The following is a 19,658-nucleotide window of genomic DNA, read 5'->3' as shown; positions in this document are numbered from 1 at the left end:
ACTCGGAGGTTTCCCAGCACATCAGTCTTTGCCCGTACTCATCTCCTGCCTCTCTTCTCTCCCACCGTCGTCGAATTTAAAAGAGCCGCCTTTCCCACAGAAAAAGCAGACAAGATGCTGAAGGATTCTTTCTCATATGATCATCGACAGTCCTATATATTGGATACTACAAGTCTACTTCTGACACTGATGTCCTCATCCTCCATTGATCTTTCGCGGACTAGGACACTGTCCATCTCGCTTTCCCATCCTCACATACACCCACCCCATAGATCACCTTGATCACCCACGCCTCGCCTTCAAGCTGTTGCTGCCCTCTGATCACTCACGGTCTCGACAGCTTCGCCCCAGAACCATGTCGTCCACACGAGCCAACGCTGGTTCATTTGCATCAAGGTATGCCAGAACTCCCATCTTGTCTTTTATTCCCTCATGTCTTCCCTTCCTCCTCTTTCCTTCGTCTTTGATGTTCCTTCGCGCCCTTGTCGTGTTCCGTTATCAGGATTGCTCTTGGAGTCGGTGGTTAGCTGCCGCCCTCCTGGTGCAAGCCTTGGCCGTATCCATCGCAGCACACAGCGCCATGCGCGATAAAGGACCGACTCACGGCTGCTCCTCACCGTCTCCCGGTCATGTTCACACGTTAATCCCTTGATTTTCTGGGAGGTGCCAACCAGCGCATCTTGAATTTTGGCTTGGCTCGTCCAGCACTTGGTCCAACACTGGGGCATGTTTCGGCTGCCAGTAGCTTTCATGGTGCTGGTAGTGGTAGTGCCACTGCTGTACAGGAGGTACTTGGATCGAGTGCCTCGGCGACCTCGGCCGCTACTGCATGACCATCGAGGATGAAGACATACGCGACAGGGACTTTTGGTTAGAAGTGTCGAGGTATTGGTATTCCAAGGCTATGGACAAGGCGCCCACTACCGGGAGGCTTTACCATCACCTGGCGATTCTTGCGAGGCTACCGTACCGGTATGGATATGGGTGCTGACGGCGACACTGGCATTCCCACTGGTGCTGTACACCTGATCCTTCTCCTTCCTGTTATTGTCCGGGCCCGATGAGCCTTGTTCGTACCGATTGCAACTCGTCAAATTCTCAGGTTCGGGATGAGCTGACACAAGCAGCACTCGTGGCAGTGCAACCGCTGCCGGTGCCACGTCGACTGGCGGCCACGGACAGCAAGCCCGGCTCGACGAGCCGGGCTACGCCGCGGCCCACGGGTCCCAACAGCAGCACGCTGCTGCTTCTTCGCATGGACAGCAAGGCCGTTCATTCGGAGCCACTGAACCTAAGCCGCCTGTGGACGATGTTCTTCTGGGCATCGGTGCACAGTTCGATGCGTACCGTGGCGGATGTTATTAATCGCCGCTGGATCTTTGCCCCAAGGGTCAGATCAGGGAAATGACGGGAACAACGTCGCATGGCGGCCACTCGGGCGGTAAGTTATCAACCATCTCGGTGCACAGAGACAAGCCCTGATCGTGGTGGCAGCCATCCTCGCCTGGTCGAAAGACCATCTTGTGACGTATCCGACCGGCTGGGTTTCCTTGTGGAGTCGTCAACTTTAGCTTCGGGACGGACCGAGCACTGAACCGTCCGTTCGTGACAAGCCGGGGGCCTTCCCTGCCCATGTCGCATCCCAGGTTGCCCCGTCGCTGACAGGACCGCCTTTGGGCTCAGCAACAAGGGCATTCAAGGTTGTATAAAGAGTCTGGGGCTCATTTCTTTTGTCTGTTTTCGCACGATACGTTCGATCGATGGTAGCGCCGGCGTTGTCTTGTCATGTCATCGATTGGGCGCGTTGGTGGGTCGAATCCCTTTCTTGGACATGTATTATCAGCACCGGCGCTCAAATAGAAATCTTTCCTCATTTGTTTTGACGTTGAAAGAGTTGCAGCGCAAAGAGGTTGTGTCATGACCAAAAGATAAGCAGGAAGACGTTGAGGAGAACGCGCACTTCGTAGTTGAGGGGCGGAGCTCCCTTGCCGGCTTGTCTAATTGATTGGTCCCTGATAATTCCTCCGGCACGACATCGGATCTCACCCCGACCCTAGCCGCCGTTTGTCTCGGCCGGGGTTAGCAATCATTAAACGCAACGGCGAAGGGCGCAGTAGACATTCTTCTGTCTCCTTCTGCTATATGTGCAAATTAATGGGTGTTATGCGTGCAAACAATCTACTGGACATCTAGGCACCTTGTGAGCTCCTCTACCCTGACATTACTTCAAGCGTGTCGTCTCTGCACTACCACCAAGATGAGCAAGATTGAGAGCGTCCTTACAGACAAGGCCCCCAAGCCACTCCCACAGTTTTCGCAGGCGATCAAGTACAATGGCCTGGTCTACTGCTCAGGCAACATCGGGCTCGACCCGGCAACCTTTACAGCCGTCGCGGGTACTGTTAAGGACAGGACGGCATGTCTACCATTACCCGTACAATGCCAGCACGGGCCAAAAGCTAATGATCACTACAGAGGCAAGCCCTGAAGAACCTCGAGGCCGTCCTCGAAGCATCCGGCAGCAGCAAGAGGAATGTGCTCAAGGTCAACATCTTCATCACCACCATGGACGACTTCGCCACGATGAATGAGGCGTACGATGAGTTCTTCTCTTTCGAGCCGAAACCTGTAAGTCAGCTCACCGTGGGCAGAGTGAGCGTCGCGCTAAAATGATTCTGCTGCAGGCCCGGACTTGTGTTGCTGTCAAGCAGCTCCCCTTCAACACTGACGTTGAGATTGAGTGCACAGCGTATTTGAACTAGCCAGGCCTGGGATTTGTTGTGGTATCGGAAGCTGAGACTGTGACAGGGTACTTCCGGGATCATCAGCCAAGCTGTAAATGGGCGTTGAGCATAAGTAATAAACGAGTGCTAGGAGGAAGAACGAAAAAGGAATGGACGCCAATTGGTGGGAGCTGGGGAAAAACCACGAGGAGGAGGATTGACAGGGGTGTTGGCAGATCTCAGGGGTCCCGCATGGCCTAGTAGGCCTTTTCGATCCAAGATCTGGTAGCTCAAAAATGTGATTGACGTAATGCGTCGCATGAAATACCATCCCGCTGGCTTAAATTTCCATCCGTCTTACAATCGCATTTTTTTTCACCTTCACAACTGAGCCCGAACAACCTCACCAGCCAGCGATGAGATGACCTCAACTACCCAATTGCGCATTCTGCGCACCTCATTACAATCCTTCCCATCTCCACTGCTGCTACGCCGAGGCTACCACTACCTGCACACGCCGCCCAGCCAGCGAGCCCAGTCTCCCTCGCATCGACAACCATGCCGATCGCGACAATTCTCAACGTCGCCATGCACCCGCCAGCGGTTCCAAAAGGCCACGGCACAGCTTACAGCAGAGAAATCTGACCGAGACTCCCTGCAGCCGACGCAGACCACCTCCCCAACAGCAGCGAGCCCACCCGCCTCGACGCGCCCTCCCCCACTGAGCCTGCCCGCTCGCGACCCGGCAGCCAGCACCTTCTCCCACCTCTTCGCGACAGGCAAGGCCTACCTGACATTCTACAAGACGGGCTTGAAGCAAATCTACATCAACACCCGACTAGTATGGTCCCTCAGCTCAGCCTCGGGCATCCCAACCGACACACCAGCGCCCGCAGGCCAGCCCGCCGAGCCCCCGACGCTCCGACCGGCCGCGACGACGCGCTCCACGGAGCTCCTCAAGAGGCGCTGGCGCCACGACATAAGGCGCCTTCCGCTATTCGCGCTGATGTTCATCGTCTGCGGCGAATTCACCCCCCTCGTCGTCCTCGCCCTCCCCAGCGTCGTGCCCCTGACGTGCCGGATCCCGCGGCAGATCGAGAAGCTGCGCCAGGCGGCTGAGTCGCGGCGGCGGGCCTCGTCCGCGCGGATACAAGACAAGATGCAAAGTGCCAGTAGAGGCAGTAATAGCACTGATGGCTCCGCCCTCTCCCACGCCGAGGTCACCGCCCACGTCGCGCGCTCGCTGAACCTCATCTCGCCCCTGTGGGACCGCCTGCCCCTTCCGGACAGCGCCGTCGCGGTTCTCGCCTCGCGCAGGGTGCGCGCCCACGTCGCGTACCTGGACCGCGACGGGCACCTCCTCTCCCAGGCGGGGGGCGTGCCCGCGCTCGAGGACGACGAGGTCGCGCTGGCCTGCGAGGACCGCGGCCTGCCCGTCGTGGGCAGGTCGGCCGCGGAGCTGCGGAAGTCGCTGGGGCGGTGGGTGGCCCTGGCCGGCGGGGAGGTCGGTGATGGTGATGCCGGGGGCCCTTGGAGCCCTGCGGCGGTGGCCCGGAGGGAGGCGCTTGTGGTGTCGTTGCTCGCGGCGCAGAAGTGGCCGCTGAAGAAGCATGAGCTTGAGGCACTGGCCAGCAAGATACAATGGTAGGCAGCCCGGGCGAGCAGGCGTCAGGTCGCGTCTCGAATGCTTCCCCGGACAGTGTTCTGTGTATAGATAGATGTATCTGTTTGTAGAGCATCATTGTATATATTCCGCTGCATCTCCCCACTCACACGAGCTGCAGAGATGATAGGTCACGGCACAAATTCAAATGTACAGGGTCTTGATTATCTATTTTCACACTCGCAACGCTCTTGTCTGGTTCTAACTTTCCCCGTTCGTAGAGCTCTTTGATCAAACTTTGTTCCAGACTCCTTCCCATGAGGAACCCCTGGTCCAGCGAGTCTTCGCAAACGCAAAAATCCGGCCTGCTATGGCTGTTCATCATCACCGTACCTTCTAAAACATCATACTCATAGTAGAACAACAGCAATCAGCCTGGTCATCTCGGTCATCAGAGTGTTCCCACCCGGGCCCAGACCGTTCATTGCCTTATCCTGGCAAGCGTGTCCATGATGTTCTGGACATCACGGGCAGGATCCGACGATCCTGCGGCAGGCGGAACAGCTGGACCGCGAGGAGCCTGTGGATAAGCAGGCGCAGGATACCCTGACATGCCAGGGACTCCCATTGCAGCCGGCGTACTATTGGCGGAGGCTGCGGTGAGATTACCGATCAACGCGTTGAGATCGACCCCTGCACTCGGGGCAGCTGGGGCACCCATGGAATGAGCAGGATGCATGGCTGGAGCGGGTGTTTGCGGCTGAGACTGCTGTAGGGAGGCAATGATGGTCTGTAGAGTCGCGGCGTCGACATTGCCCACTTGATTGAGCTGGGCGATGATGGTCGTCAGGTCTGGCACGGCAGCAGGATACTGCTGCGCCGGTGCTGGCGGCTGCTGGTAAGCACCATACGGTGCCGGCGTCCCGTATGGCTGAGGCGGGTAGCTGGCTTGCGGCGGATAGGCTGGCTGTGAGGCAACGGAGCCCTTGGCCCGCAGAACCAGCTGGGCCGCGATCGGTGGGTCCAACTCTTGGTACTGGTCGAAACGAACATTGCTCCCGGCAGAGCGATCAAACACTTGAAGTGGGATCTTCGCAGTCGTTTGGGCGCGCATGTCCAGCTCGACAACAGCATGGACGCCTTCGAGAACCTGTCGCTGGATGACGGCATCTCGAGGGAAACGAGGGTTCAGGAACATGGCGGTTACCCTAAGACGCGCGTCCATAAACGCTCGCTGCACCCATTCGACGAAGTCCTTGTGGACATCCTGCATCAGGAGAATCTGAACGTCGGGCACGTCGTTTCCGTATCGGCGAGGTATGTCAAGATTATCGCTCCCTTGGCGGGAACGACCGTAGGGGCTTGGGCTCCGACGCCTGTATGCATCGTGTCCGTGTCTCCCATATGCGTCTGGAGAACGTGACCGTTTTCGGTTGAACGAGTCGTGATGACCACCACCACGCTCGCGGTTGTAAGAGTCCTGCCTCCCGCGGTGATCACCACGTCTGGGCGGAGATGGTGACCGACCAGGGCGATAATCGTCCCCACCACGAGGACGACGGCTGTCACGTCCGTCATACCGGTCGGCACCCTTACCACCTCGGTCACGATTTTTGCGGTCAGGAGAGTGGTCGCGGTCCTTTTTGGACTTCTGGGTCTTGGAGACCTCAAGATCTAGATAACATTAGTGAGGACTCATCTCAAGGAGCGGGGACAAACAACGTACTGATCTTGCGACCCTTGACCTCGGCTCCCTGGAGAGCATTCATGGCCGCCTGGGCATCGGTATTTGTGTGATACTGGACGAAGCCATAGGCAGACTTGAGTGAAATCTGAGCCAGCCGACCGTACTGGTGGAACAGCTCAAAAACATCGCGCTTGGAGACCCTCTCCTGGGAAAGATTGCCTGCTCGCTTTGTTAACAACCCACACTTACTGCCTTGGCCTGGTGGAGTTACTCACCGATGAAGATTCGAGACCCATCAGGAAAGCGTTCCCACTTGGCTTCAGACATGTGCTTTCGCTCGTCTGCCAGGAACTCGTCATAGGTCTGCTGCAGACCAGCTCCGTTGTTTGCAGGGGCTTGGGAGGGCGCGGTGCCAGGTGGATAAGCATTAGGGTATGAGGCAAAGGGGGGAGTGGGATTGTAAGTGGGTGGCTGCGACATGTGGGCGCCTGGCGCACCGTTGGTGACGCCGAAGGAGGGCTGAGAGGGACTGGCAGCGGGTGCAGATGAATAAGGAGTGGCATTGGGCAGAGAACCATGGTGATAGGTAGCCTGGGAGTATGTTTGCTGGGATTGCTCTTGGGTCAGGGCAGGCTTGGGAGGGAGGGAAGGCTGGTCTACATCCATAGAGGGAGGTGACTGGGGCTGGAGGGATGCGGACGCGGATGGCTTGGCAGCTGGCTGCTCGGATGAAGCCTCGGCCTCGGCTTTTGCAGTGATCTCATCGACAAGTTTCTGGATATCAATGGCAGTGGCATCGGAATCACCTCCCGTGTTCATGTCGACGTCCTCGGGCTGGACGCCGGGCTGCTCTTCGCTGGGGGCAGCCTTGTCTAGCTTATCGGGGTCTACCTTGTCCGGATCGGGAGATGCCACCGACTGCTGGGACTGCTGGGACTGCTGGGGTAGGCTGGGAGGATCGCTGGCGGAGGCATGTGGGAGCGCCTCTTGGACGGCTGGGGAAGGTGCAGGCTGGTGACCGCTCTCTGGGGGGACGAGGGCGTCTTGGGCCGGGTCTGCGGTGTGGGATGGTTGGGAGGCTTCTTGGGCGGGCACGCCGGGGGCGGTGGGATCAGCAGAGACAATTTGGGCGGCAGACTGCTCTGGTACACCTGCAAGCTGCTCGGAAATGTTCATGGATTCTGGCGTCTTTGTTACATCTTCATGTTGTGGTTGTTGAGCCTCTCCTTCCTCATCTGCGACTTCGGCCTGTTCCTTGGGAGAATCAAAGGTTCTCGCATAGTCATCGCTCTCCGGCTCAAGGCCGGCTGTGCCCTCCTGCTGCTGGTGTTCCTGCTCTTGACCACTCCCGTCCTCGTCGTATGCATCGAAGCTGTCGTCGTCGGCTATGCTGACGTCTTGCGACTGGGCATCGTTGCCGTCCGAGTCGGGTGACCCCTCGACAGCAGCAGCGTCGAGGCCCTGCTGGGGCGGGTCTGGGTTTGGAGCCATGGCTGCAGCAGCCGTGCGGAAGATGGACGGTTCGAGGGGGACTACGTCTGGATCTTCGGCCTGATCCTGGAGCTCTGGGAGGACCTGTGGGAGAGTATATGTGTTATGCAGAGGCCGCGGCGAAACGGGGCTGAGGTTGGCAACAGCCTCGAGCTTGGGGCTCTCGTTGTCTGTCATCAAGGGAGCGCGAGGCGCAAGCGAGGTAGATGGCCGGGAAGGGCGTCAAGGAATCTCAGGAAGCAGTTATAAGCCGCAGGGTGTAGAGACATTCATGGTGATGGGGACTGGCGGTGGGCTCAGAGCGGCGACTGGTGTTGATTGGAAATGGAAGTGAAGTGGAAGGCCCGACAGGAAGAAGGAAGCTGCAGACGGGGAGACAGATGCTGCGCGCGTCTGCTCTGCTGAGTGCTAGGCAGTAGAGTTTGCGCTAAAGTGGGGGAGGGGAACCTTGAAAGCTTGCAGGACTTCACGCCAGCATGCCGGGCGCCCGGCGGACGGTCGCCTTGTTCAACCTTGGTGCCTAAACCGTCACTTTCGCCTGCTATGAGGTGAGGCAAACAATTGGGAATAATTGCCAATTGGCTCAATATTACTTTTGGGGGAATCCAGACTGATCGGCTGACCGCAAGAAGCACGACGCGCACGGAGGAGTGCGGATTTGGAATGAGCAACGGATTTAACGAGTCGAAAGCGTCGTCGCTGAAGAGGACGGGGCTGGACCCTTTGTCAAGCTAAACTGAAACGGTTCATCATCTTTTTCTGTTTTTTTCTCGGCTTGTAGACCGAGCTTTGTTCCGCACGAATGACTAAGCCCAAGCAACCCGCATCTCTGTTGATCGATTCGGATGGAGTAAAAAGGACTGGAGTGTATTGCATGCATGCATTCGTACTGTCTGCGGTGATCTGGTCTGGACTTCCGATCTCAACCTCGACAACCCGGATGGCCTTCATTCGGCCTTTGTACAATGATTCCACGATGATGACAAGATCCCTGGTGAGGCTTCCTGGTCTCATCTCTCAGCCTCTGCCCCTCCCCTCAGCCATAGAACTGGCACCGTGGAAGAGATTCGCAAGATACCAGGCTTTCGATGCCTCGTTCGACCCGGATGAGTTGGCAGAAGCCAGGAGATGGCGTCAGGCCTTCAGCGAGGACGCCCTGCCCAAGGGCACCACCACCTTTGCCAGGTCGAGCGGGCCAGGTGGGCAACACGTGAACAAGTCTGTCTCAACCCAGCGGCAACTCGAACCCAAACAGTCAGTCCTTGTTCCATTCACTGACATGCCGCACATGTCCCAGGACTGAGACCAAGGCAATCACCACCTGGGCCGTATCGGAACTGAGCCAGGTCGTGCCGAAACTCATGCGTCCTCTGTTGCGCTCCTCCAAGAACTACGTCAAGGGGAGAGACTGCATCTCGTTTCAGGCGCAGACAAAGCGTGACAGGAATGCGAATGCCGACGAGAACCGGACCAAGCTGCTGGAAGAGCTGCAGAGGATGTACAGTGACGCTGTGCCCGGCGACACAAGCGTCGAGAAAGTGCAAAAGCACAAGGCATTGTAAGCCATCCTCGTCGGACCAGAAGCCATCACAGACTGCTAAATGCCGAACAGGGAGAAGTCATTCCGGGAGTCCAGACTCAAGACGAAGAAGTACCAGAGCTCCAAGAAGCAATCCAGGAAGGGGGGAGGCTCCGAGTAGGAGACAGCCTCGGCTTCAGATTAGTGAATCACCGGCGACTATTGAGTAGATAGGTCGATCTGGCTCCTCCAATGCATGAGACGGTCGTTAGTTCAGACCAAGACGCTAGGATGGGAGCTCTCGATCGGGTCCAGGGGTCCAGCTTTGGCCGTTGGTCGACCTGGGCAGACAGCTCCTGGGATGAAAGACATGATGGCTGGTTTTCCAATCAACAAGACACGCGGAACCAATGTTAAAGAAGTCGGCAAGCATACTTCAACTAGAAGGTAGTCTACTCCATGCGGACCGATGGATTGAATTGTGGACGTTGGACGCGGTCAGGCCGATTCCTTCATCGCACCGCAGCTGAGAGACAGTTGCTTTGTCTCGTTGATTGGCTCGTGATAGTGAGGGGCAGCAGTGCTACAGATACGTAGATAGATGGTCTGCTCTGCGGCTGATGGCGATCTCACAGTAAGGCAATTGTTAACACAAACACAACACGACCGACAAGAACCCCCTTTTGGCGATCCTCGCTCCAACTCAACGCCTCTTGCGATCCACTGCTGGTATATGAGTCTAGTAAATGCGGGCAAGGAAAATCAATCCTTTTTTTTCTTCTCTTCGTATAACCAACGAACCGCCCAGCCCAGGCTCCCAGGCCATCCCAGCCAGCCCGACTCGATCGCCTTCTCCCGGGATAAGATAATACGGAGACGCTGACCCACAGCCTCCTGGGGCCTGGCCACTTGTTTCTGCAGGACCCTGAGACTGCGCAATCTCTCCGTCTCAGGAGATATCGACGACGACAACGACCACGACCCGACGACTGAAAGAGACAATTGCGAACAGAACCATCACCAGTGAACTGCAAAACATTTGTCATCAACGCACCGATCCCAGCGACCAGCCGACAGCCTCGCCCATCGCCTGACGACGACCTCGATTGCGGGGCACGACCCAGACCGGTCTCTTCCAGTCCGCCTCTGCCGCGTCCGCGGAGCTCACACCGACAGTCCGGTAGAGCGACACACACAAACACGCACCCACGCGTGCGCACCACACACGCACACACATACGCACAATGGCGGCAGCGGTCCAACAAGCCGGCGCCAATGCCGGGCAACAACCTCAGGTCCAACCGTGCAGATACAAGGTCGGCAAGACATTAGGCGCCGGGTCATACTCGGTGGTCAAGGAGTGCGTGCACATCGACACAGGGCGGTACTATGCCGCCAAGGTCATCAACAAGAGGTTGATGTCAGGGAGGGAACACATGGTGCGCAGGAAACCCCTCTGACCAGCTCCTCCCCCTCCCCCTCCCCGTCCGCCCGCCTCAGCGTTCGGATGATACTAATACGCCCCGCGCCGCGTACAGGTCCGCAATGAGATCGCCGTGCTCAAGAAGGTGTCGATGGGCCACCAGAACATCCTGACGCTGGTCGACTACTTCGAGACGATGAACAACCTGTACCTGGTGACGGACCTGGCGCTGGGCGGCGAGCTGTTCGACCGCATCTGCCGCAAGGGGTCGTACTACGAGGCGGACGCGGCGGACCTGGTGCGCGCGACCCTGTCGGCGGTGGCCTACCTGCACGACCACGGCATCGTGCACCGCGACCTCAAGCCCGAGAACCTGCTGTTCCGCACCCCCGAGGACAACGCGGACCTGCTCATCGCCGACTTTGGGCTCAGCCGCGTCATGGACGAGGAGCAGTTCCACGTCCTGACCACCACGTGCGGCACCCCGGGCTACATGGCGCCCGAGATCTTCAAGAAGTCGGGCCACGGGAAACCCGTCGACCTGTGGGCGCTGGGCGTCATCACCTACTTCCTGCTGTGCGGCTACACCCCCTTCGACCGCGACAGCGACTTCGAGGAGATGCAGGCCATCCTCAACGCCGACTACAGCTTCACCCCCGTCGACTACTGGCGCGGCGTGTCCGACGGCGCCAAGGACTTCATCCGCCGCTGCCTGACCATAGACCCGGCCCGCCGCATGACCGCCCACGAGGCCCTGCAGCACCCCTTCGTCGTCGGCTACATGACCGGCGACGGCACCGACAAGGGCGCCAACCTGCTGCCCACCGTCAAGAAGAACTTCAACGCCCGCCGCACCCTGCACGCCATCGACACCGTCAGGGCCATCAACAAGCTGCGCGAGGGCCAGGCCGCCGCCGGCCTCATGGATGGCGCCAAGAGCCAGGAGCCCGCGAGGGGCCAGGCCAGCCCCGGGGCCGCTGCCGCCGGCGGTGCCAAGAAGGAGGACAGCGGCGTCAGCATGGTCAGCAGCCGGAACAACGACTCGGGCTACGCCACGCAGCCGGACGGGGACGTCGCCATGGGCGAGGCGCCGCCGTTGGCGGCGAACCAGGTGCCGGTGAGTCTGAGGCCGGGCATGGAGGTGAACAAGGTGGTCGAGACATCTAAGGGGCTGTGGACGCCGCCCAGGAGATGAAAAGGGGAATCACGACGGAGGCCGGGGGTCAAGCCGGAGCTGGTGGTCTGGCGGGCGGTAGGTGATGGAGCAGCGGCAAAGAGAGGGGTCGTGGGGAGGAGGAGAGCCTCAGCGTATTCATTTCATGATATCCGAATGTATCAAGCCTATACGATGCATTTATTTTGGTATATATCTGGGTAGACGGGACAACCCGACGCGTGAACATGTTCAAACTACGGGGCAGGAGTTATGCAGCACAGTCAATATGGCAGCTGGTAGAGACACGCAGCCTTTGTCGAATATCAATCATTAGGGCAAACGGCTGCAGCGGGCAGGTGCAACATCTCCATCTTGTTTGTCATTGGAATACGGCCAAGTTTTGCGGTCACGATAAAACCATGTCAGCTACTCGCAGACATTTGGCAGTCAGGGTAAAGTGCCTTCCGTCCCCTACGACCCATATTCGACAGCTGTTCCACATGGACAAGGCTTAACAGCGCGTGCATGCTTTTTTCGATCAGGGTTGGATGTAGCGTTAAATCAAATCGTCAATTGTACCTAGGTAGCCAACATATCAGTCTGGGCTTGTTCCTCTGGGAGCACATGCCCTGATTCCAGCTATTCGAAGCACAGACCTTGGATTGGAAATCGTCATAATTCAACAATCAAGTAGGCCAGTTAAGAATGCGTCGTGAGCTCAGACTGGACCAAACCAGCTTAAACAGTGCTCAAGCCACAGGCTCGGCTATCACAAAAACCAAGCCCTGGCGGTAGTCCCGCCATTCTGGTCGATGCCATGAGGCCAAGGCAGACAACGGCTGTTAACCCCAGACTTGCCCTCAGCATTTATCTAGAATATCAGGAACCCGTTCATACCCGTGTCGCATAAATCACGAAATAAAACAGGGCGGCGGGAGGAAGGCCCCACCAGTCATTAAAAAACACACACCGGGGGCCAGGGCTGCCAGGATGCCGGTTCCCCAGATGAAGAACCAGATGAAGAACCAGATGAAGAACCAGATGAAGAACCAGATGAAGAACCAGATGAAGAACCAGATGAACGGGCTGTCCGGGCCCCGGGACACACGGCAAGCCCGCCCGTTGGGCTGAACTGAACTCGACACCCGCCCTGCGCCGCCCGAGGAAGCTCGCCGAGACCCGCCACGCCCAAGGGCCTTGGGAGCCCACAAAAGTGACGTACAAAGTACGCCGAGGTTTTGCTCTTTGTTTTCCGGAGCGGCAAGCAATTTTGAGGGATGCAAATCACCCTCGGTCCCTCGGCCTCTGGCTCGTCCCTGGGCACCGATCGCGCGGTCCCTCGCAGCGCCGCAGGGAGGAAGGCCGGAGCCGAAATGGAAGACTTCCGGGCGGTCCCACAGCCAGGAGGGTGAGGGAGGGGCTCGAAAGGCAGAAGTTTATCGCGCCCGGCGGTGATCCGACGAATCCGAGCAGCGAGGTGACCAGACCCTCGCACAACAAGCTTGAGTCTCTGGCGCGATGTTAGCTCACCTTGGCTTGCCTGCCTGCCCCTAGCCAGCAATTGCAGCTAATAAGCTTCTCGTGTGAGGATCTACGGTGATAATTGACCTGTTGCTACACAGCACGCATGTGATCCCGGCCCGTCAGGCTGGCAGAGCACAAGCCCGGGGCTGCCGACCAGCCTCTCGGGCCATCGGGGCGACGCCAGTCATCCCAGTCAGCCAGTCAATGAGTCAGCCAGTCAATATAAGTCAGCCCTTGCCTGGTCGGGCGCGTGTGCGAAGTGGGATTTTGTGACTGCGTCTCTAGGTGCATCTCTGGATGTAGGCTTGACTCGACGTCGACCTTGAGTCGGTCCAGCGCATCATGCTTCCGCTGCATGCAGTGTTGTTCTGAAGCCCGCTGGAGCCCATAGCTAGGGGTTCAGACTAGGGCTGCCAGGCAAAAGTCTGGTTGTCCGTTCATCCCCCTGCTATCCATTACGCGAGCACTACGGGATTGACGGGTCCTGGTCGAAGCCGACCGCGTGGTGTCTGGTATGGGCATCCCGACCTGATATGGTGATAGTGGATAAGAAAATGTCAATATTAAATTGCCATGTACGTGACGGGAAAGCTTGAAGAAGCAGTCGTGTACTACTGAGTAGACTGGTCCACGGAAATCTTCGCGGTTCGGACTCTGTACCGAGGTGGCCGGCGTGTCGGTCCATTCTTAAGGCCCGCCTGCCAGATAATCTTTTCACGCTGCACGCACACTGGCGCTAATGTGGAGAATCTCGTCCGACGACCAGGCGAGATCGAGATCGAGGGTTTTCTCTTACACGTGCCCGCCCGGCACAGCACGAAGCAGAATGGATGGATGGATGGATGGATGGAGGTCCTTTTACCAGACTTATTTGACCCATATGTTTTCGTCAGCAAGCATTTTGGGCGTCGACAAGTTGATTCGCGATGTTGGTGTAGCGTATTCACCGTATCACCGTACATCGTATTAGCACCATGCCGTCCCAGCCGGCACATGGAGATCTGCAGGGCTTGGCTGGTGTCCCAACACCGCCTTCCTCACTCAGTCCCAAGGGATTAGCCGCAGGCGGTATCTCTTTGAACGCTGCAGCCAAGAGCTGACACATACCGTACAAGCTACGATGCTATACGCTTGCGAGCCGGTGCACTGCAACGCCGCGCTGCCTGCTGCAGAGGCGAATACGTTAACGAATTCGCGACCGGCGTGGGTCACATAGGCCGAGTGGAGGAGCCCGCTCGAACGTCGCAAATTGACCGATCCGCAGCCACTTGCAAGAATCATCCGACCGACTTGATCGGGGTTAGATCGGTTGGGCCTGGGACCCTTGCACTGTTTCCGTGCGAAATGTGGGCATGATTTGACTGGTGGTGATGGCAGCTCGACGTCTGCAGGGCCAAGAACCAAAGCCCCAACCTAGGCTCTCTGTCCATCCTCTGTCCAAGGCGAGCTAACAAGCAACAAGCTGAGGAGAAGACAGCAAGCCGTCATGGCATCAACGAGGCGTTGGTGATTGTAAAGCAGAAGGTTAGGTTATTCCATCCTACAGTTCAAATTTAGGTTGTCGAGTTGTGCTAGGTGATCACCAAGTCCAATTGCCTGGCCGTGTGGGGCTTACCGTCGTGCCACCCTCAAACCGCAGGATGGGCTGGCTGGTTGGTGGTGTGCAGAAGTATCGGTACCTTGACCCACCCGCAGGGCGACAAGACCAAGCGCTGGAGTTTCTTGGGGCGGTCCCCAGGGCGGTCAATCGAATTGGGAATCGGGCATGGGACCGGGATTCGGAGGACAGTAAGCTTCGATCCCATCCAGTCCGCCGTCGCCAGAAAGGTTTCAGCTTTGTCGTGGGCCGGTGGTGATTAGGTTCTGAGGCTTGGGTCGAGGCACGCCGCAAAGCTGGGATGAATGTTGCAACAGCCGCGCATGTTGGTGATTGCTTCTTTTTCTGATCGGCAGCAGGGTCCTTTTGGTCGTACGACCCCGACACAAGGTGCGAGTGCGACGGCGCTGCAGTGCGGAAACTGTGGGAATCCCAGTGGTGGCTGTTTTCTCTTGATCCCGGCGAAAGGATGCGAGTGTTGGAAATCCCATGTCTTAGACATATAACATGTGGGAATGTGGGAAATGAGATGCAGCGAGGAAGTGGCTCCTCCGTGCTGTCTGCGCCGTATGTGCTGTGTCCTGACTGGGCTGACAACCGACGACACCAACCTCGGGGGCGGCTCTGCTGACAAGTGCGGCGGTGGTGATCCTGCCGGACTCTCGGGGTTTCTGGCGGATTTCATGCACGACGGTTTTGTCCGGGTTCGTGCAAAAATCAGCCCAACGCGGAACGACGAGCTAGCGTTTGCCTAGGGCAGTAAGATGAGTGATTGATTGACCGACGGGCCTAGAAGTCACAGAGTTTGCTTTTGTCAGCAGAGGCAATAGTAGTAGCTGCTGCTGCTAGCAAGATTACCGTTACTGTGCTACCCTCGAAGACTGGACTGGCAGGTCGGTCACTTTCCGGGAGACTCGGGGCCCGTCCAGAGGCCCCCCGCCCGGTCTGCGGCAGCCCTGGGAGGCAGCTCTTCGAGTGTGTCACCACTGCGGTAGTATGGCGTGGAAGCGAAGTGCTAGAGGGCTTGGCAGAGTCAATGAGTGTTTGACGTCAGGACAGCTGGGCAACAGATAAAGTGTCTTTGTGCTTGCTCGTGCGTGGTGTGGGGGGAAGAAAACGGACGAGTGGGCTGGGGATTGTCTGGTGTAGTTGTCAGACGAAACAAACATCCTCATTGTTGTGTTTTGTTTTGCTGATGTGCTATGCTGCTGATTGCCGCGTGCTGGGTGAGAGACACAGACGGCAAGAGGCTGGCGAATGTTGGGATCAGGATGTCAGGATGCGGTCAAGTGTCAAGCCCGACCCAGTCTCGCCAGACACACACACAGAGGGAGAGAGCTCGCGTGCCCATCGGGTTCGGAAGGCACGGATGGGCCCTCGACACGCTGCACCGCTGATCCCCGCCCACACCCGGCAGACGACAGCTTGGGGGGGGGGGCGCCATGGGGGAAGGAGAGGCAGAGAGGCAGAGGCAAGGACCCCAAGGGTGACATCAAGGGCCAAGAGCTCACCTGGGTCCAGGGTACAGGCTCTGCAAGATTTGCGCGCCATGGTACCCCATCTGACCCATCCTGAACCGCCCAAAAATGTATCTGCGCAGGGAGCCCCTGCGAGATCGCCCGCCCAAGTACCGATACCACCGCCGCCAACAGGAGCCAACATGTGCCAACCCGCCTGCAGCAGCAGAGCGGGAGGCGTGAGTGAGTGAAGCGCTCGCGACATTCGGGCACTTGGGTCCGCCCGACCTCTGCTTCTGATTAGTACACAAGTGCCTCCGTCCCATCTGTTCTGGACCATATCTGCCTTTTTCTGCCCTGCTCTGCTTTGGTTGCTTACTCTTGGGTTGCTGGTTTATTTTCATAATAAAGGATTGCCCTGCCGTCGAATCTTCTCTTCGACCGCCCTTCTGTGCTTTCTTACCCTTTCTGCGACCCGCTTACACACACTTGGACACACGAGAAGCTGCCTCCTTGTGTGCCTGGTGCTGCCTGCTTGCTGTGCCGCGCGGGAGTCTCGGGACGACAGGGACGACAGGAACCGGCCTCATCCTCGCCCCCGACCATATCCACAACCACACGCTCACATATTATCCTGCCCTCCCCGGCTTCGACTCATCCTGTGTCGAGTGTGTTCTCGCCGTTGCTCCGTATTGCGTTTGCGTTTGCGCCCCCGAGTGTCACAGCCTCTAGACCATCTTCGACCATGATATATATGAGCAGGCAATAGCGTCATCCGTCTCCAAAACTGTTGTCGACCTCCTCGCTCACTCTCCAACCACCCTCCCAAAGTACCGATTCCGCCACCGGCCGGGTCGCTGCTAGTCCGCTCCTCGCCCACACCCTCAGCTCGGAACAGGCCGCCGCTGCAACAGCAACAATGCAGGACATCAACTCGTTCCTGAGCCAGGCCAAGCCCAAGCTGCACATCCCACACCTGCAATGGCCTGGCGCACTCAGCATCGCCATCCCCGAGCAGTTCCGTCCCGCCAGTAGCAGGAGCAAGAGGAGTCGTTCCAAGAAGCCATGGAGGCAACCATACCGCGACTCGACCAGCATCACGAAGCTGCAGCGCTCCTTCAACCCCCTCGACGGCGTGCGCGCCATCCAGCGCCATAGGTTTGGCTGGCTGGACATCCAGTACCCCGCCCTGGCTGGCTTCATGATCTTCTCCCTGGCTATCGCGCCCATGCCCATACTCGTCAAGATCGTCGTGCCCATCCTGTCGCTTCTCGTGTGCTTGATGCCCGCAACAAGACAGTTCTTCCTGCCGTCCATGCCCATCTGGATATACCTGCTGTACTTCTTTTGCAGTCGGTGAGTTCGCCCCTTGCCCCGCCTCGTTTGCATTCTCGTGGCGCCCCATCAGCTAACATCGGAACCCCGACAGCTTCATCCCTGTCGAATACCGGCCGCACATCTGGGTCAAGGTCCTGCCCGCCCTCGAGAACGTGCTCTACGGCGCCAACTTGTCCAATATCCTCTCCTCGCATACCCACCCCGTCCTCGACCTGCTCGCCTGGCTACCCTACGGAATCGGCCACTTCGGCGGTCCTGCGGTCTGCTCCCTGGCAATCTTCATCTTCGCCGCTCCCTCGACGACTCCGGTGTTCGCCAAATCCTTCGGCTGGCTCGCCCTGATCGGAGTCACCCTGTCGCTGACGTTTCCCTGCACGCCGCCGTGGTACGAGAAGGAGCACGGTCTGGAGCCCGCCCGTTACGGCATGCCGGGCAGCCCGGCTGGCCTGGCCCGCGTTGACCAGCTTTTCGGCGTCGACATGTACACCACCAGCTTCACCACCGCGCCCGTGCCATTCGGCGCCTTCCCCAGCCTGCACGCTGCTAACGCCACGCTCGAGGCCCTGTTCATGAGCTTCTGCTTCCCCCGCGGCCGCGCCTTCTTCATCATGTATGTCGGCTGGCTGTGGTGGGCCACAATGTACCTGAACCATCATTACGCCGTGGACCTGGTCGGTGGTAGCCTGATCGCGACGGCCATCTACTACATTGCCCGCACGCGCTACCTCCCCCGCCAGCAGCCCGAGAAGCGCAACCGCTGGGAGTACGAGCACGTCGAGATCGGCGAGAAACCCAAGACCCTGGATGAGGAGTACGGCTACGTAGGCCTAGGCGGCGAGTATGGCATGGGCCTGCTCGAGAGGAGGAGCACGCACCTGAGCGAAGATGACGAGTGGACCCTGGGCAGCAGCTCCAGCTTCTCGACCTCATCTTCGCCCCGCACCAGCACCACCAGCCCGACCTTAATGTCCCCGACAACGCCCACCGAGGCTGACTTCAACCACGTCACCATCCCGATGAATCTGAACGGCCAGCTGATGTGGGGTGCTGGCGAGCGCGGCCCTGCGAGGGACGACGAGGTCGCCGAGGTTGTGGTTATGAGGTAGTTGAAGTGCGGGTTCCGATGGTCGCATCTGGGGTTTGGAGGTGCCGCGCACCACCAGAATCAGATCTTAATGACTAGACGCCTGTCTTCACCTTCTCTTGGTCAATTGCGGACCCTGGCTAGCCGGTTTCCGAGCAGGCGCCCATCGCGCCGCTTGGCGGCCGCCTTGGCTTAATGGCGCCCCTTCAGCCCTGCAACGATCCCTCGGCAGCAACCGAGGAGTCGTCTGCGGTGATGGTCGCGCACTGGCGCAAAACCACTCACGCCGATCTGAACGTTTCCACCAGCGCCCTGGTGTTGGATCAGAACGACATGAGCAGAGAGCCCGGTCCGGTTCTTTCGCTATCGACCGCGACCAGCAGTGGACCCCCACTTGGGTCCACGGGGTTCCGAACCCCAACAGCTCTGTTTCTGCAACTCTCGCTTCAGAATACCTTGATACCCCCCCGCCACCTCCGGGTTGTTTGTGTACGGACGACGTCCTCGAGTGTGTCGATGATGCCCGGCAAACCTCCCGAACATGCCCTTTTGGACAACAGCAAGCAGCATTTGCAGCGGCGTTTTGTAAAGCAGCGCAACATGGCTTTGAAAATATTATGGGAAATGAATTAGATGAATGAGTAATGGCACAGGGCCACGAGAAGCGGGAGAGGCGCCCCCCGAGGTGTCAGGAATGGCCCTGGGACGCGTGGCAGGAAGGAGGAGATGAGAGTCCACTTGCTCCGGCATGGCTTCCCCGCTGGAAGGCCCCCGTGTGGCAGTATTATGTAGAAGTAATAGGTGCAGTAATGTAATGAGAGAGAAGAGAGGAATGAATACAAGAAATCTCTGCTGCTACAAGTGTTTTTATCAGTGTCGAGCAGTGGGCGACCCCGCGGGCCATGAAGGTGTGTCTGAATCAGTCCGAGTGGCGCAAAGGGCGGGAGCGGAATCTCAGCCGCGGCAGAGCCGGGCAGGAAAATGGAAGAAAGAGAGGGAAAATGCCGAGACAATCCAAGGGAAGAGGAACCAAGCCAGGAGAAGTCGAAAAGAAAG

The 19,658-nt window shown here is 58.3% G+C and overlaps 7 protein-coding genes across 7 annotated transcripts; 6 read left to right on the top strand and 1 right to left on the bottom strand.

The window, feature by feature from the left end:
• Positions 1-829: 829 nt before the first annotated feature.
• On the top strand, positions 830-1,365 carry INS49_011926 (uncharacterized protein; the record flags this gene model as incomplete). The annotated part of the gene is made up of 2 exons (XM_043172634.1): positions 830-972; positions 1,128-1,365. 2 exons carry the CDS (start codon positions 830-832, stop codon positions 1,363-1,365), a joined length of 381 nt encoding a protein of 126 aa, XP_043024379.1.
• Positions 1,366-2,257: 892 nt separating this feature from the next.
• Positions 2,258-2,839, top strand: INS49_011925 (uncharacterized protein; the record flags this gene model as incomplete). Its single annotated transcript, XM_043172633.1, has 4 exons — positions 2,258-2,420; positions 2,483-2,628; positions 2,685-2,749; positions 2,809-2,839. The coding sequence occupies 4 exons, from the start codon at positions 2,258-2,260 to the stop codon at positions 2,837-2,839; spliced, it is 405 nt and encodes a 134-aa protein (XP_043024378.1).
• Positions 2,840-3,281: 442 nt separating this feature from the next.
• INS49_011924 (uncharacterized protein) lies at positions 3,282-4,371 on the top strand (the record flags this gene model as incomplete). The annotated part of the gene is made up of 2 exons (XM_043172632.1): positions 3,282-3,326; positions 3,385-4,371. The coding sequence occupies 2 exons, from the start codon at positions 3,282-3,284 to the stop codon at positions 4,369-4,371; spliced, it is 1,032 nt and encodes a 343-aa protein (XP_043024377.1).
• Positions 4,372-4,807: 436 nt separating this feature from the next.
• INS49_011923 (uncharacterized protein) lies at positions 4,808-7,681 on the bottom strand (the record flags this gene model as incomplete). Its single annotated transcript, XM_043172631.1, has 4 exons — positions 4,808-5,702; positions 5,907-6,000; positions 6,053-6,232; positions 6,289-7,681. The coding sequence occupies 4 exons, from the start codon at positions 7,679-7,681 to the stop codon at positions 4,808-4,810; spliced, it is 2,562 nt and encodes an 853-aa protein (XP_043024376.1).
• Positions 7,682-8,444: 763 nt separating this feature from the next.
• Positions 8,445-9,204, top strand: INS49_011922 (uncharacterized protein; the record flags this gene model as incomplete). Its single annotated transcript, XM_043172630.1, has 3 exons — positions 8,445-8,722; positions 8,802-9,062; positions 9,117-9,204. 3 exons carry the CDS (start codon positions 8,445-8,447, stop codon positions 9,202-9,204), a joined length of 627 nt encoding a protein of 208 aa, XP_043024375.1.
• A 1,063-nt stretch (positions 9,205-10,267) lies between these two features.
• On the top strand, positions 10,268-12,733 carry INS49_011921 (uncharacterized protein; the record flags this gene model as incomplete). Its single annotated transcript, XM_043172629.1, has 3 exons — positions 10,268-10,462; positions 10,562-11,563; positions 12,608-12,733. 3 exons carry the CDS (start codon positions 10,268-10,270, stop codon positions 12,731-12,733), a joined length of 1,323 nt encoding a protein of 440 aa, XP_043024374.1.
• Positions 12,734-16,309: 3,576 nt separating this feature from the next.
• INS49_011920 (uncharacterized protein) lies at positions 16,310-18,624 on the top strand (the record flags this gene model as incomplete). The annotated part of the gene is made up of 3 exons (XM_043172628.1): positions 16,310-16,419; positions 17,012-17,536; positions 17,610-18,624. The coding sequence occupies 3 exons, from the start codon at positions 16,310-16,312 to the stop codon at positions 18,622-18,624; spliced, it is 1,650 nt and encodes a 549-aa protein (XP_043024373.1).
• Positions 18,625-19,658: the final 1,034 nt, after the last annotated feature.

The sequence above is a fragment of the Diaporthe citri genome (assembly GCF_014595645.1).
Source record: "Diaporthe citri strain NFHF-8-4 chromosome Unknown scaffold_5, whole genome shotgun sequence".
NCBI classification, from domain to species: Eukaryota; Fungi; Ascomycota; class Sordariomycetes; order Diaporthales; family Diaporthaceae; genus Diaporthe; species Diaporthe citri.
Note: the sequence above shows the minus strand (reverse complement) of the source record. Positions and strands in the feature narration are given on the sequence as shown.